This window comes from Pyxicephalus adspersus, chromosome 4 (assembly GCF_032062135.1).
Source record: "Pyxicephalus adspersus chromosome 4, UCB_Pads_2.0, whole genome shotgun sequence".
Classification (NCBI taxonomy): domain Eukaryota; kingdom Metazoa; phylum Chordata; class Amphibia; order Anura; family Pyxicephalidae; genus Pyxicephalus; species Pyxicephalus adspersus.
Window position 1 is genome coordinate 432889 of NC_092861.1, and position 16143 is coordinate 449031.

A 16143-nucleotide genomic window follows, 5' to 3' on the forward strand; every position below is an offset into this window, starting at 1 on the left:
TGGGGCCTGGTCTCCACTGGACATCCATATATTGGGCCTGGTCTCCATTGGAAATCCAAATATGGGACCTTGTCTCCATTGGAGATCCATGTGCTGGGCCTGGTCTCCACTGGACATTCATATACCAAGTGTGGTCTCCATTGGACATTCAAATACTGGGCCTGGTCACCATTGGACATCCAGATATAGGGCCTGGTCTCGATTGGACATCAATATACTGGGCTGGTCTCCATTGGACATCCATATACTGGGCCTCGTCTCCATTGGACATCCATATATTGGACCTGGTCTTAATTGGACATCCATGTACTGGGCCTGATTCCCACCGGACATCCATGTACTGGGCCTGGTCTCCATTGGACACCTATATACTCAGTCTGTTCTCTGTTGGACATCCAGATATGGGGCCTGGTTTCCATTGGACATCAATATACTGGGCCTGGTCTCCCCTGGACATCCATATACGGGGCCTGGTCTCCATTGGACATCCATATACTGGGCCTGATCTCTGTTAGACATCCATATATGGGGCCTGGTCTCCACTGGACATCCATGTATTGGGCCTGGTCTCGACTGGACATTTATATATGGGGCCTGGTCTCCCCTGAACATCCATGTACTGGCCTGGTCTCCACTGGACATCCAAATACTGGGCCTGGTCTCCACTGGACAACCATATATGGGGCCTGGTATCCATTGGAGATCCATGTACTGTGCCTGGTCTCCACTGGACATTCATATACCAAGCATGGTCTCCATTGAACATCCATATACTGGGCCTGGTCGCCATTGGAGATCCAGATATAGGGCCTGGTCTTAAATGGACATCAATATACTGGGCTGGTATCCATTGGACATCCATGTACTGGGCCTTGTCTCCATTGGACATCCATATATGAGACCTGGTCACAATTGGACATCCATGTACTGGGCCTGGTTCCCACCGGCCATCCATGTACTAGGCCTGGTCTCCATTGGACATCTATATACTGGGCCATTTCTCTGTTGGACATCCATATATGGGGCCTGGTCTCCAATGAACATTCATATACTGGGCCTGGTCTCCCCTGGACATCCATATACTGGGACTCTTCTCTGTTGGACATCTATATTTAGGGTCTGGTCTCCACTGAACACTCATATACTGGGCCTGGTCTCCATTGCACATCAATATATGGGCCTGCTCTCAGTTGGACATCAATATATTGGGCATGGTTTCCATTGGACAATTATTTATTGGTCTTGGTTCCCAATAGACATCCATATATTGGGCTTAGTCTCTGTTTTATGTCCCATGAGGCATCTCCAAAAGAATTTACCAACCATATACTGGTAATGTAACAAGCAGCTCTATTGAACTCAAGTGGGTATGGGGGACCATGGATTATTCCATTTTCTGACACCCCTGAGTCTGAACCACACACAAAATCTTCTGGTTATAGATTGTCTTTTATCTCTGTGGTCCCCCATCCGGACACTGTAGGGGGGATCTGATGGCCACTGGTGACCACTTCCTGTGAGTTGCATGCTGATTGCTGTGAATGACTGGCTTACATCTGCAGCCAAAAGCTTTAAGGGGTCAATCCACCTGAAGAAGAATCTTTCAGATTTTATGTATGGCTTTTATGAAAGGCTAGTGATATGTATGCATAAGGAACAACCTTTATATAGCACCAACATATTATGTGACAATGTATGTATGTGACAATCTCTGAGCAATTTCCTTCATTACATATGAGGACATTTTCCTGTTATCTCATGGAAAACACATTTTCTATCACATGTGGTAGTCAGGACTCTGAGCTCCTTCTAGGGTGCTCCTATGTGGAGAAACTCTGAGCTCCTTCTAGGGTCCTCCTACCTGTAGAACTCTAAGCTCCTTCTGGGGTCCTCCTACCTGGGTGCCTCTAAACTTTTTCTGGGGTGCTCCCTTCTAGATGACTCTAAGCTCCTTCTAGGGTGCTCCTACCTACAGAACTCTGAGCACCTTCAGGTGTGCTCCTACCTAAAAAAAACTCTGAGCATCTTCTGGGGTGATCATACCTGGATGACTTTGAGCTACTTCTTGGGTGCTCCTACCCGGATGACTCTGAGATCCTTCTGGGGTGCTCCTACCTGGAGAACTCTGAGTTCCTTCTGGGGTGCTCCTACCTGAAGGACCCTAAGCTCCTTCTGGGGTGCTCCTACCTGGGTGCCTCTTAGCATTTCCTGGGGTGCTCCCTCCTGGATAACTCTCCTAGTTCATTCTAGGGTGCTCCTACCTGGAGAACTCTAAGCACCTTCTGGTGTGCTCCTACCTAAAGAACTACCTACCTGGATGACTCCAAGCTCTTTCTGGGGTGCTCCCACGTGGATAACTCTGAGCTTCTTCTGGTGTGCTCCTACCTGGAGAACTCTGAGCAGCTTCTGGTGTGCTCCTACCTCGGTGCCTCTGAGCTCCTTCTGGGGTGCTTCTACCTAAAGAACTCTGAATACCTTCTGGTGTGCTCCTACTCAGAGGACTCTGAGCTCCTTCTGGGGTGCTCCTACTCAGAGGACTCTGAGCTCCTTCTGGGGTGCTCCTACCTAAAGAACTCTGAATACCTTCTGGGGTGCTCCTACTCAGAGGACTCTGAGCTCCTTCTGGGGTGCTCCTATCCGAAGAACTCTGAGCTCCTTCTGGGGTGCTCCTACCTAAAGAACTCTGAGCTCCTTCTGGGGTGCTCCGATTTAGAGGACTCTGAGCTTTTTTTGGGGTGCTACTACCTGCAGAAACTCTGAGATCCTTCTGGGGTGCTCCTACCTGGTGGACTCTAAGCTCCTTCTGGGGTGGGGGTGTCCTTATGTAATTTTTCACCTTCTTGGTTGCTTCTTCCTGTAGAACTCTGAGCTTCATCTTAGGGGCTCCTTCCTGGGATCCTCTAAGCTACCCCTAAGATATGTGCTTGTATCAGGGGTATATCTAGAGAGACCTGAACTTTTGCCCTCCTGGGTGAATTCTAAAGGAGGTATCTGCAATGTTTCTCTACAAAGCCGTTCTGGGATTTTCTCTGCTGTAATTGCTGAATTGCTGGAGGTGCCAACAGATAATTCCTGCTGCTGATCTCATATTGCGGAAACATTAAATCTGGTGACACCCGACCTTCCTGGCAGCGCCAACTGAAAACAGCCAGAGCATAGACGTCACTTAAACCATCATCCTCCAACCATCCTTGTACACTGAGTGGCCCTCGGTACTCTGGGTGTTCCCCCTCCTCCAATCACATCTCTGCATACCATCTTCATCCTCTGATCACTTTCGTACACTATGGAGCCCACACATGTATGAAAATAAAATAAAAGAGAACTCCCCCTCAAAATTCCCAGATGGGACATGGGAAGACTTATTAACTCAAAGTCTGTAGACAAAAGACACACCCTCTGCCCCACCCCTGCTTACATAAATCAGCAAAATGAATAAATCTGATTGGTTAATCCCAGCAGTGGTTCTTTAGCCAATACTTTCCCTTCATGGGGAGTTTTACAAACAACAGAATAATTTTGAGGTGATGTTCAGGGTATCATGATATGGTTTTGGGGTTGGGGGCCCCGCACACTCATTACCCTGCATACTGCTCGGACCTGCAAAGTACAATACAGCTAAGAACTCTGGAAATGATGGATTGCACCCGGTAGAGATCATTTTCATGGAAATATTTCACTATACATGATATGCAACCAACCTGGCAATTCCTATTAACCCTTTATTGACCCATATTGCCCTTTACATGACTTCTTACCCCCCTGCCCTCTGTATTAACACTCCATTGACCCTTCTCATTCTAATTCATGATGTCCGACCAGCCCAGCAAATCATGTTAACCCTTTTTTTGCTATATTGCTAAATCCTTATTCCCCTCGCCTTCCCTCTGTTACATGACAATTAACCACCCTGGCCGGGTATTAACCTTTTATTTTTCCCCTATCCTTCTCCGCTACAAGGTGTCCCACCAGTTTAGGGGCCTTTATACCTCTAATTGACATGATATCACTGACTAGATCCCTTGATGTCTGGTCTGAATAAAAAAAAAGTGTAATTTGGCAAGAAGTTGGGTGAATCTTTAGTGAAAACATTTATAAATAAAACCCAATAAAAGGGTCTCCCACCATCTGTGTGCCGAGTTCCTGGGTCTGTACCCCCTGGTGCCCATAATGAGGGTCTCCCACCATCCATATATCAGTGTTGGGGCCCCTGGCACATATCTGGAGCCATCATTTTCCTTCTGTATCACACATTCCTTGTCTCATGACGCGCAGGCAGACACGTGACTGTAACACACGTGTGCTCTCAATGTTTCTTTCTATAGTAATGGAATCGGTGCAGTGTGTCCCCGGAGCCCCCAATGATGCTGTGTTCTTGGCAGTGAATAGCTTTGGGCCCCCCACAGGTTGAGAGCCGGAGCCAGGAGCCCGGGCGCCTATTCTGTGTTTGCTTTCCTCCCACATTCCCTCACTTTCTCCATCTGCGCCCTGCTGGGGCTTTATTCCAGGTTAATTGATGGCTGGATTTGTCTGCCGCCCCCTCCAATCACAGCGCTCCGACCCCAGCCGGGACAATTACCGAACGATTCACCTCACCGCGACCCAACGCCAACGTCCGCCGAGCCAGCTTAGGTCTGCCCGGTCTGTCTCTATGTGTCCGTCTGTCTCTATGTGTCTGTCTGTCTCTTCTCTATGTGTCTGTCCGTCTGTCTCTATGTGTCTGTCTGTCTCTATGTGTCCGTCTGTCTGTCTCTATGTGTCTGTCTGTCTCTTCTCTGTCCGTCTGTCTCTATGTGTCTGTCTGTCTGTCCCAATGTGTCCGTCTGTCTCTATGTGTCTGTCCGTCTGTCTCTATGTGTCTGTCCGTCTGTCTCTATGTGTCTGTCTGTCTGTCTCTATGTGTCTGTCTGTCTGTCCCAATGTGTCCGTCTGTCTCTATGTGTCTGTCTGTCTCTTCTCTATGTGTCTGTCCGTCTGTCTCTTTGTGTCTGTCTCTTCTATATCCGTCTACCTGTCTGCTTTGCTCAGGCACCCTGTAAGGTGACTGCCAATCACATGTCAGGTGATGCACCATGTGATGCGGTCACATGGTATGAATGATCCATGTCTGGGCTCTGAGCATTCATAGCCTCTGGTCACAGAGGGGTTAAGGATGAGGTCCACTTTTGGTGGTAAAATATTAAAGCAGAACTCCAGCAGATATAAAAGTCACTGCAGGATGCTCATGTGAATACGCAGATGGGATTCGGTATCTGCATATTGCTATCCCTGTACAGCAGAGCTCAGGTTACAACAGAAAGAAGCAGCACGGGGAGCCAGACAGTTGTGCTGCAGTGCAAAGGGCATGCTAAATGAGAATGAGTAGAGAGAAAAGCTTAGTCTGCTGCTTCTCCTTTCACTGTCCAATCACAGGAAGAGGGAGGAAGGAGACCAGTGAATGTTACTAAACTGCAGTCCAATCACACAGTACATCCAGGTCTGCTTGTAGATTATAGACATCCTGTATGGATTCCATGACATAGTTTGGTGTCATCTGCAAACACAGTGCAGTGTAATAATTCACTGTGCTAAGTGAAAAGCCAATATTCCCTCAGTGAATGACCCTCAATGTCTTGCTGACAGATGAGATGCTGTAAAGGTGTGTGCAAGTCTTCTTAATGATTGGAATCTTTTCTATGGGTGAATGCTACCCTGCTAGACTTCTGCAAAGTATGAGTGTCAGGGTGGCCCTAGGTGGGATGGTGGACCCTCCGTGTCACCAGTCCAGTATGCAAAGACATGCACAGGGCTCAGGGTCAAAGCAACAGCTTGGTCTTCACCAGTGCCTCTAGAGGTGAGGGTGATACATTGCAGGCTGTTGCACGACTGCTGCCCCAGTGAATGCAGGGGCAGGTTACTGCTGACAGACAGGAACCAGGTGAGGTGCAGGAATGTGAGACAGAATCGAGGTCGGACAACACAGGGGTCGGGGCAGGCGGCAATCAGGAGTAGTCAAGGGATAAAGCCAGGGTCGGTACACAGGAACTCAGGGGACACAGACAGGAACAGCTGGAACATATAAACGGAGCCAAGAGGAACCCCTTGTTCATGCAACTTCCTGTTGCCAGTTGTTTCCTGTGATAGGGGAGGTAATGAGGTAGATGGGAATCACATGACCTGCAGGTAAGAGAACTCACCACCAGGAGTGGGGAAACAGAGGCAGCTCAGGTGGTGTTCGCACTTCTACCAGCAGATGGAGTGCTTCTGCTAAAAACTCTGGGGTAAAGGGGCAGCTCCCAGGGGATCACATGATTAAGACCAGAAAGTGACCAGTGGACAGGATCCCAGAACAGGGCCGCTGCTGCTGCAGAGGAATGTGAGGTGGGTGACACAGATCCCCTGGGCCTGTAGGAAACTATAACAGTGAGTGTCCGTGTGGCACTCTGTTGGAGGACTAAGAACTTCCATGCTTGAAAATCACCAGGTGATAATTGACTTTGTTCAGTGAATAGTCTAAACTCCTTTAGTGAGTCTACCCCATTGTGAGGGAAGACTGAACTGCACCAGACCTGAGAACGGCCCAGATCAGCGTTTGTAGCAGTCATGTCTTTGTGGCATCAGTTCATTGTGTCTTCAGAAACTTTGTCCATGGTAATTCTTTAGAAATTCATTGATCCAAGCAATTGGAAGTTATTTAGTTATCTAATTCATTTTTCAGTCATTCTATTTACATATTTGTTTCCTTTGTTGGTGCAGCCATGATTTACATCTACTGTTTTTTTGGATGGAGACCTCCTTTTTTCTGCTTTTACATCTTTTTCTGCTACTTCATTGAACAAAACCCAAAACCATATGGTGTGCCTGACCTTGTCCAAAACCGAAAAACATATGGTGTGCCTTACCTTGACTAAACCCAAAACCATATGGTGTGCCTTTCCTGGACCAACAACCAAAACCTCATGATGTGTCTGACCTTGACCAGCAGCCTAAAGCATATGATGTGTCTGACCTTGACCCAAAACCATATGGGGTGCCTGACCTTGACTAATAACCAAAACCATATCTTCCCTTTCAAGTAAAAGATATCATAATTCTCTATTAGGACACTTGCCTAATGCTGCCAAAGCCTGTAATCCCTTTCTCTGGAGACAAACCTCTCCCCTGACTGTTTCTCAATGGTTTACGAGAATTAATGAGATCATGACCATGGAAGACCTCGTGGCCAATAGAAATGGCTGTACGGCCAAGTTCAATAAAACATGGTAAGACTGGTTCGAATATATATTCCACAGAATATCTACAAATAAGAAATGCCAATGTTGATACTACTGATGAAGTTTGAAAGTGTTTGGTCATTTGACGTGTCATCTGAATATGTACCGGTATATATACCAGGACAATAATGTCTTCTGGAAAGTTTCTACTTTATAACTAGATCCATGCCTATTCTCCCCTCTCCCTTTCTCTCCCCCCCCCCTTCCTTCCTTCCTCCATCTTTTCTTACCCCTTATTCTACTCTCTCCTTTTTTTCTATTCTTTCCCTTTTTTTTTAGATTTTTCTATGTTCTTTTACATAACTATGAACATTACTATGTTCTAAATACATAAAATATAGTGGCCGATGTTTGCATAGATGAGAGACTTTAATGCCTATCTGCGGCATATTGTTATGGCGAACTGTTTATTTCATTTATTGTTATCATTATTGTGTTTGTATTTTATGTTTTAGATGTCTTTCCTGTATACTTGGATACTGAATAAAAATAAATAAATAAAAAAAACAACCAAAACCATATGGTGTGCCTGACCTTTACTAACAACAAAATCATAAGTTGTGCCTGATCTTGACCAGAACCCAAAGCCATAAGGTGTGTCTGACCTTGACTAACAACAAAAACAATATGATGTGCCTGACTTGACCAAAAACCAAAACTGTATAACGTGCCTGACCTTGTATTGATTCGCTGGAATTCCAGCACTACTTACCTTGCACTGTTTAGTCAATATTGGACAGGAGTGGATAGGACATCCTTGGCTCTTCCCTTTATGGTCATTGTAGGGTCATGTTTGGTATCCATCTTCATGAACCTTTGCATGGCATAGATGATGGCTAAGTTAAATTAGTTTCCTGTAGCTTGTTGATCTGATTAGTTAGCAGGGTTTATATAGTGATGCTCTCGATAGCGCCAGCTTTGGTGATACTAATAATTACAATAATTACATAGACTTTAATAGAAACATCTTCAGAAATAATGTCTCCATGAAGTAGATTTCTGGAGATTTCCTTGGAAATGGGACATAATTGCCGGCTCTGGTGAAGGGCCCTCTATAATATATTGGTAATAATGGGATCAATATGGGTGCAATCAAACCTTTGCAGCCAATCTAAATTGTTCTGGGAAGGGTGACATGGCTCAGAGGATTCCTCTCCCATGTAGTTTGGTGAGCAGTCAGGGCTTTGTAATACATGATTGATAAACTGCACATTTTCAGTTAGGGCTGGAGTGTATGGACCTTAACGTGTCCTGTACAAGTAGGCGTGTATCATTCTAAGAACTTGTATAGGTGGGCGTGTATCAATCTGAGGGGCATGTACAAGTAGGCGTGTATCATTCTGAGGGGCGTGTACAAGTGGGTGTGTATCATTCTAAGGGGCGTGTATCATTCTGGGGGCGTGTATCATTCTGAGGGGCGTGTACAAGTGGGCGTGTATCATTCTGAGGGGCGTGTATCATTCTGAAGGGCGTGTACAAGTGGGCGTGTATCATTCTGAGGGGCATGTACAAGCAGGCGTGTATCATCCCAAGGGGCCTGTACAAGCAGGCGTGTATCATCCCAAGGGGCCTGTACAGGAGGGCGTGTATCATCTTGAGGGGCGTATACAAATGGGCATGTGTAATCCCAATGGGCGTGTATAATACCAAGGGGCGTGTACAAGCGGGAGTGTGTAATCAGGATGGGTGTGTATAATTCCCAGGGGTGTGTACAAGTGGGCTGCACTGTGTATTAGCTGTGCTGCTTGTCATATTCTGCGCCTTAACAACTCGCTGTGTTCAAATCTTCATTTATACTGTTGGTCAGAATTACTTCAAATTTTTAGGGTACCTTTAGTAAAAAATAGTACAAAAAATTCTGTCCGGCCCCCCCCCCCCCCGTCAGCTTTAAAACATTTCAAGGTATTAGGTTACAAGTGTTGTTTCAAAAGCAAGTGTGCCTAGTAGCCCAAAATGGGCACATGAGGACATTGGGGACCCCTGGGGCCACAAAGGAAGGAGCATTGGGCTGGGGCCCTTAAGTTTACACCTGTAACTGTTTTACCTATCTACCCTGTCCCCTTCCTTTCTTTGAACCATAATTAGAAACAAATTTATATTGATATGATACAATAATTTGGACCCCTTTTTAGGTCGATATGACCACCCCCCCCAATACTGGAATGTCTGTACAATTATAAATCCCGTCCCTTAGACCCCTCATCTTGTCCCTTATGTTAGGACATCTTTAGGATTGTAAACCCCGAGTTTCACACCCCTCATCATTTTAGCATGTGTCCCCTCCCAGAATCCACCTCCTGCTTGTTGATTGGTTAATAAAGGAACAGTTGTTCACCAATAGGATTATCTCTGTTCTCTTCCCTCCAGGCATACAGCTTATTAAAGGAAGCTTATACAGACACAGATCCGGGTACCTGTAGTAGCTGCCAATTACATTCCATGATTTCATTTTTATTGAATACAGAAGTAAAATAAAGCATGTTTGTGTGTCTGCCCAGAGTTCCCCGTTATTTAATCCCTGAGAATGTGCCAAGGGGCGAGGATGGCAAAGGGGTGAGACAGTATTATGTGTAAAGTTACACGGTGACACCAATTATAAGGAAGAGTAGGGTTGTCACATGCTAGTTACCCTTTCATTTCCTATTACTTGTATAATAAGGGAATCCGGTGACACCGCTCAGACGTTGGTTATAAAGCACCGCCCCCGAGGAGTATAAATCATGGCACACATATTCTACATCCAGGCTGGGAAATCTTTGAGGTTGTGCTGGGCAGCCAGGGACACCCTGACTGGTCAGCTGACAGGAAGTCATAGAAAAAATTGCTTTGATTGGAGGATTGCAGATATCTCGTTATTGCTAGCCAATGAAATAGATGTACAGGGTGGAGCAATGCATGGGAGGGGCGGTGTGATGTCACAGAACAAATAGGACACATTCATCTGACCCCTCCCATCCATCCGCTAGTCCTGCGCCTTTCCTGTGAAAACACAAAGATAAAATAATTATTCATCATTCCCCCGGCACTGTGCAAAACAATCAACACTTATCTGGATTGTAATAGGTAACCCCTCCCCCCCTATTAAGTCTCCAGAGGGGTCATTAGCTGTCCCTGTCTATGGCTGGATCCCATCACATGACAGGTGCTCTTAATGCCCCCCTTCCTTGTTCAGTGTCCATATACTTCCTACAATTTCTGTTTTGTTTAATAACTGAAGACAAATGTAGAGAGGTGACACCTTACAGCCAGGTATGTGATTGGACCTTATAGGGACAGGAGAATTGGGGGCAGGAAGCTTGGGGGTGGGGCCTGTGTTTTAGGTGGATGGGGAATGCCAGGAAGCAGGACACTTGATGAGAATAGTTCTAGCCATGTTGGTTCAGAGATATCACCGGGGTATTGGGACTCTATCACACCCACCTGCCCCTTAATTAGCCCACAAATTCCAGCATGTATGGAGGTCGCCTGTGTGAGACTGACTGAGCCAGAGACAAGCGTGTAATCTCATCTCCCTGCCTTTCAGACCCAGCTAACAGTCAGGTTTAAGTTTTCTCCCACAGAAACCAGTTGATTGAGTTAATGTCTGGAGTTGACTTACCTTCACATATGACCGAGGCGTCCTGGGAGTGGACACACAGGTTCTTCTTGGACATGACGGCTCCACACCGTGACAGGGAAGACTCCGTCCCATTGCAGAACACCTTCTCCAGCCAAATGTCCCCAGATCCGGGGCCGAAATATGCTCCACCTGGGGCCTGCAGTGCACGACCACAACCAACCTGCCTGCAGACCACGGAGGCATCAGCGAGGTCCCAGTGCTGATCACACACCGTTCCCCATCTCTTCTTATACAGGTGTATCATTCTGAGGGGCGTGTATCATTCTGGGGGCGTGTATCATTCTGAGGGGCGTGTACAAGTGGGCGTGTATCATTCTGAGGGGCGTGTATCATTCTGGGGGCGTGTATAATTCTGAAGGGCGTGTACAAGTGGGCGTGTATCATTCTGAGGGGCATGTACAAGCAGGCGTGTATCATCCCATGGGGCCTGTACAGGAGGGCGTGTATCATCTTGAGGGGCGTATACAAATGGGCATGTGTAATCCCAATGGGCGTGTATAATACCAAGGGGCGTGTACAAGCGGGAGTGTGTAATCAGGATGGGTGTGTATAATTCCCAGGGGTGTGTACAAGTGGGCTTCACTGTGTATTAGCTGTGCTGCTTGTCATATTCTGCGCCTTAACAACTCGCTGTGTTCAAATCTTCATTTATACTGTTGGTCAGAATTACTTCAAATTTTTAGGGTACCTTTAGTAAAAAATAGTACAAAAAATTCTGTCCGGCCCCCCCCCCCCCCGTCAGCTTTAAAACATTTCAAGGTATTAGGTTACAAGTGTTGTTTCAAAAGCAAGTGTGCCTAGTAGCCCAAAATGGGCACATGAGGACATTGGGGACCCCTGGGGCCACAAAGGAAGGAGCATTGGGCTGGGGCCCTTAAGTTTACACCTGTAACTGTTTTACCTATCTACCCTGTCCCCTTCCTTTCTTTGAACCATAATTAGAAACAAATTTATATTGATATGATACAATAATTTGGACCCCTTTTTAGGTCGATATGACCACCCCCCCCAATACTGGAATGTCTGTACAATTATAAATCCCGTCCCTTAGACCCCTCATCTTGTCCCTTATGTTAGGACATCTTTAGGATTGTAAACCCCGAGTTTCACACCCCTCATCATTTTAGCATGTGTCCCCTCCCAGAATCCACCTCCTGCTTGTTGATTGGTTAATAAAGGAACAGTTGTTCACCAATAGGATTATCTCTGTTCTCTTCCCTCCAGGCATACAGCTTATTAAAGGAAGCTTATACAGACACAGATCCGGGTACCTGTAGTAGCTGCCAATTACATTCCATGATTTCATTTTTATTGAATACAGAAGTAAAATAAAGCATGTTTGTGTGTCTGCCCAGAGTTCCCCGTTATTTAATCCCTGAGAATGTGCCAAGGGGCGAGGATGGCAAAGGGGTGAGACAGTATTATGTGTAAAGTTACACGGTGACACCAATTATAAGGAAGAGTAGGGTTGTCACATGCTAGTTACCCTTTCATTTCCTATTACTTGTATAATAAGGGAATCCGGTGACACCGCTCAGACGTTGGTTATAAAGCACCGCCCCCGAGGAGTATAAATCATGGCACACATATTCTACATCCAGGCTGGGAAATCTTTGAGGTTGTGCTGGGCAGCCAGGGACACCCTGACTGGTCAGCTGACAGGAAGTCATAGAAAAAATTGCTTTGATTGGAGGATTGCAGATATCTCGTTATTGCTAGCCAATGAAATAGATGTACAGGGTGGAGCAATGCATGGGAGGGGCGGTGTGATGTCACAGAACAAATAGGACACATTCATCTGACCCCTCCCATCCATCCGCTAGTCCTGCGCCTTTCCTGTGAAAACACAAAGATAAAATAATTATTCATCATTCCCCCGGCACTGTGCAAAACAATCAACACTTATCTGGATTGTAATAGGTAACCCCTCCCCCCCTATTAAGTCTCCAGAGGGGTCATTAGCTGTCCCTGTCTATGGCTGGATCCCATCACATGACAGGTGCTCTTAATGCCCCCCTTCCTTGTTCAGTGTCCATATACTTCCTACAATTTCTGTTTTGTTTAATAACTGAAGACAAATGTAGAGAGGTGACACCTTACAGCCAGGTATGTGATTGGACCTTATAGGGACAGGAGAATTGGGGGCAGGAAGCTTGGGGGTGGGGCCTGTGTTTTAGGTGGATGGGGAATGCCAGGAAGCAGGACACTTGATGAGAATAGTTCTAGCCATGTTGGTTCAGAGATATCACCGGGGTATTGGGACTCTATCACACCCACCTGCCCCTTAATTAGCCCACAAATTCCAGCATGTATGGAGGTCGCCTGTGTGAGACTGACTGAGCCAGAGACAAGCGTGTAATCTCATCTCCCTGCCTTTCAGACCCAGCTAACAGTCAGGTTTAAGTTTTCTCCCACAGAAACCAGTTGATGGAGTTAATGTCTGGAGGTGACTTACCTTCACATATGACCGAGGCGTCCTGGGAGTGGACACACAGGTTCTTCTTGGACATGACGGCTCCACACCGTGACAGGGAAGACTCCGTCCCATTGCAGAACACCTTCTCCAGCCAAATGTCCCCAGATCCGGGGCCGAAATATGCTCCACCTGGGGCCTGCAGTGCACGACCACAACCAACCTGCCTGCAGACCACGGAGGCATCAGCGAGGTCCCAGTGCTGATCACACACCGTTCCCCATCTCTTCTTATACAGGACTTCCACTCGTCCTGAGCAAGAATGATCCCCATCAACTAGCTTCACTGCCGAGATCTCTGCAATGACAATGACATGAACCCTTCAGATGGACAAAGTCCCTCCCTGTCCAAGGCCAGGCACCACAGTATTTGGGCATTGGAGGAAGGCATGGGACAGCATGCAAACGTGGCCCTAAACCCTCACAGCAAACTCAACAACCGACCCCTTAACTCCAATAACCTGGACACTACTTCTTCCCACAAGCTCTCCAATCTTTACCTAAAAATCCAACGCTGAATTATTGGAACGTGGCACCTTCACACCAACACCCTATCCCTCACTGGACCCTAAACCCTCACAACCTACCCCTCTAAAACCTCCCCTAATCTTCAATTGAACCCTTAACCCTAACCTGTAAACCGCTTAAAGGGGACATTAACCCGCATTACTCACTCGTCCCCGTTCTGTTACAGGGCACGGCCATCGTCTTCTTCCCTTTCTTCCTGTATACAATCATCGGCCATCTTGATTAATCGGGCCGACATGGCGCTACTCCTGCACAGGACTTCATTCAGTCCTGGCACGTGCAGGGGAAGCCGGGATTTCCGGGTTTACTTTGCAACCAAATCTCCCGGAGCAGTCAGATAGTTTGGAAGGATTATTGCAGAAGGGACATCGCCTGAATTCTTAAGTGAAATTTTAGCTCTGCTTTAACCCTTAACCTTGTAAAACCCAGCATCAGCCCCTTACCCTTTGCCCTAAAATCCCAGGCCCCTAACCTTCCCCCTGACCCTCCAGCCCAGACACTGACCCCCTCATACTCACAGCCTGACACAAAGCAATAACCCCCAGATTGGGCTGACCAAACCTGCCCAGGATTGACCCCCACATGCGAAGCGAATCTCGGCCTAAGGAAGATAAGGTGTTTGTGTGTGTGGGGGGGGTTCTATTTAGAGATGATGGGCCTAATGTTCATTTCATGGTGGGGGGTGTGGGAGGAATAGCTGCACACTGCTCTATGCTGAGAACAAAAGGCAGCTCCAGGAACAAGTGCACACTGAGCACCACAAACAGGCCAATCACCATCAAATAGAAACTCGCAAAGGTTGGACCTTTCAGCAGCAAAAATGAACCAAAAATAAAATGTAAGATGTAAAAACCCTGACGATAACAATGCAAAACCCAACAAGGGCCCACTATTCCCAAGAGCTTGCAGTCAGAATTCAGTTCAGTTTCCTGACCCCAGTCTGTCTATATGTAGCTTCCATTAAACTGACAATATGGCCGCTCTGTGCCCCCTTTTATAATGTGGGGGAGGATTATACTTTAATTGGTTCTTCCCAGCCAGAACCCGCACCTCCTTCCCACATCCTTGAATATTTTGTAAACATGGAACTTCACCTTTTCACTTCTACATGGTCAGTTTGTTAAACCGGATCAGTAAGTACTCAGTAATATTATCAGCCCAGTGTTGTCACCCCAGGTAAGGAAGTGTTACTAGCAGGATTGTTTGATGAAAAGTAAAGGAAAAAGAAAACTAATTCAGCCAGCACATCTGGGGATGGGATATATCTTATCTGTAGTTGGGTTTTTGTTGCACTATGAATGTAGCTGTGATTCTGCTGCCTTTCAGCAATAATTTGCCGCCATGTTTGGGCCCATCTGTACCTGGTGTGTGATTTATGTTACCTGCTTGTGAACACGTTGCCACGGCCTCCCCAAAGTAACATTTGTATCCTGGGGTCATGACGGCGCTGCACTGTGACAGTTGTGTTTCGGAGCCGCTGCAGTGTACGTTGCGGAAATGCGTAACCGGAGTTTCACCTCTGCTTAGTTCTACCTTTTTGACATCAACCAACTCCAGCGCTGGGCCGCAGCCCTGCTGCTTACAAAGTACGGCCTCCTCAGCTGTGCTCCAGTCCATCGCACAGACCGTGCTCCACATCCCATTGGAGAAGATCTTCACTGTCCCGGAACATGAGCCGCTCTCCCCGGCCAATGATACCCTAGAGAGTGCTGGAAGAAGAGGAAGAATGAGTGTGACCTCCAATACCTGGTGGTCTATCAGTGACCCCAATCCACCCCACCCCCACATCCAACCATTTTTGCTCCATTAGTGACCTCAGTCCTACTCACCCCAACATCCAATACCTGGTGTTCTATCAGTGACCCCAATCCACCCCACCCCCACATCAAAGCCTTCTTGCTCCATTAGTCCCAATACCCAAAATTTGATGGTCCATCAGTGACCCCAATCCTGTTCATTTTAACATCCAACACTTGATGGTCTATCAATGACCCCAGTCCTGCTCACACCCAACATCTAATACTTGATGGTCCTTCAGAGACCCCAATGTGGCTCACTCCCACATCCAGTGCTTAGTGGGCCATTAGTAACCCCAATCCTGCTCACCCCAATATCCAATAACTGAAGGTCCATCAGTGAATCCAATCCTGCTCACCAACTGAAGGAGTATAGAGGGAGAGAAGTGGAGAAATGGAGGAGGAGAGTTATGGAGGGGTATAGAGAGAGAGGGATGGAGGGTATAGAGGGGGAGTGATGGAGGGGTATAGAGGG

General features: G+C 46.9%; 1 protein-coding gene across 1 annotated transcript in view; it reads right to left on the reverse strand.

The window, feature by feature from the left end:
* Positions 1-12149: 12149 nt before the first annotated feature.
* Positions 12150-16143, reverse strand: part of LOC140327950 (scavenger receptor cysteine-rich domain-containing group B protein-like) — a 13346-nt gene continuing 9352 nt past the window's right edge. Inside the window, exons 5-7 of the mRNA XM_072407196.1 lie at positions 15255-15581; positions 13328-13642; positions 12150-12708 (exon numbers count right to left, since the gene is read on the reverse strand). Of these exons, the coding sequence (XP_072263297.1) occupies positions 12692-12708; positions 13328-13642; positions 15255-15581 (659 nt within the window). The 3' untranslated portion in view covers positions 12150-12691. The remainder of the gene's footprint in view (positions 12709-13327; positions 13643-15254; positions 15582-16143) is intronic.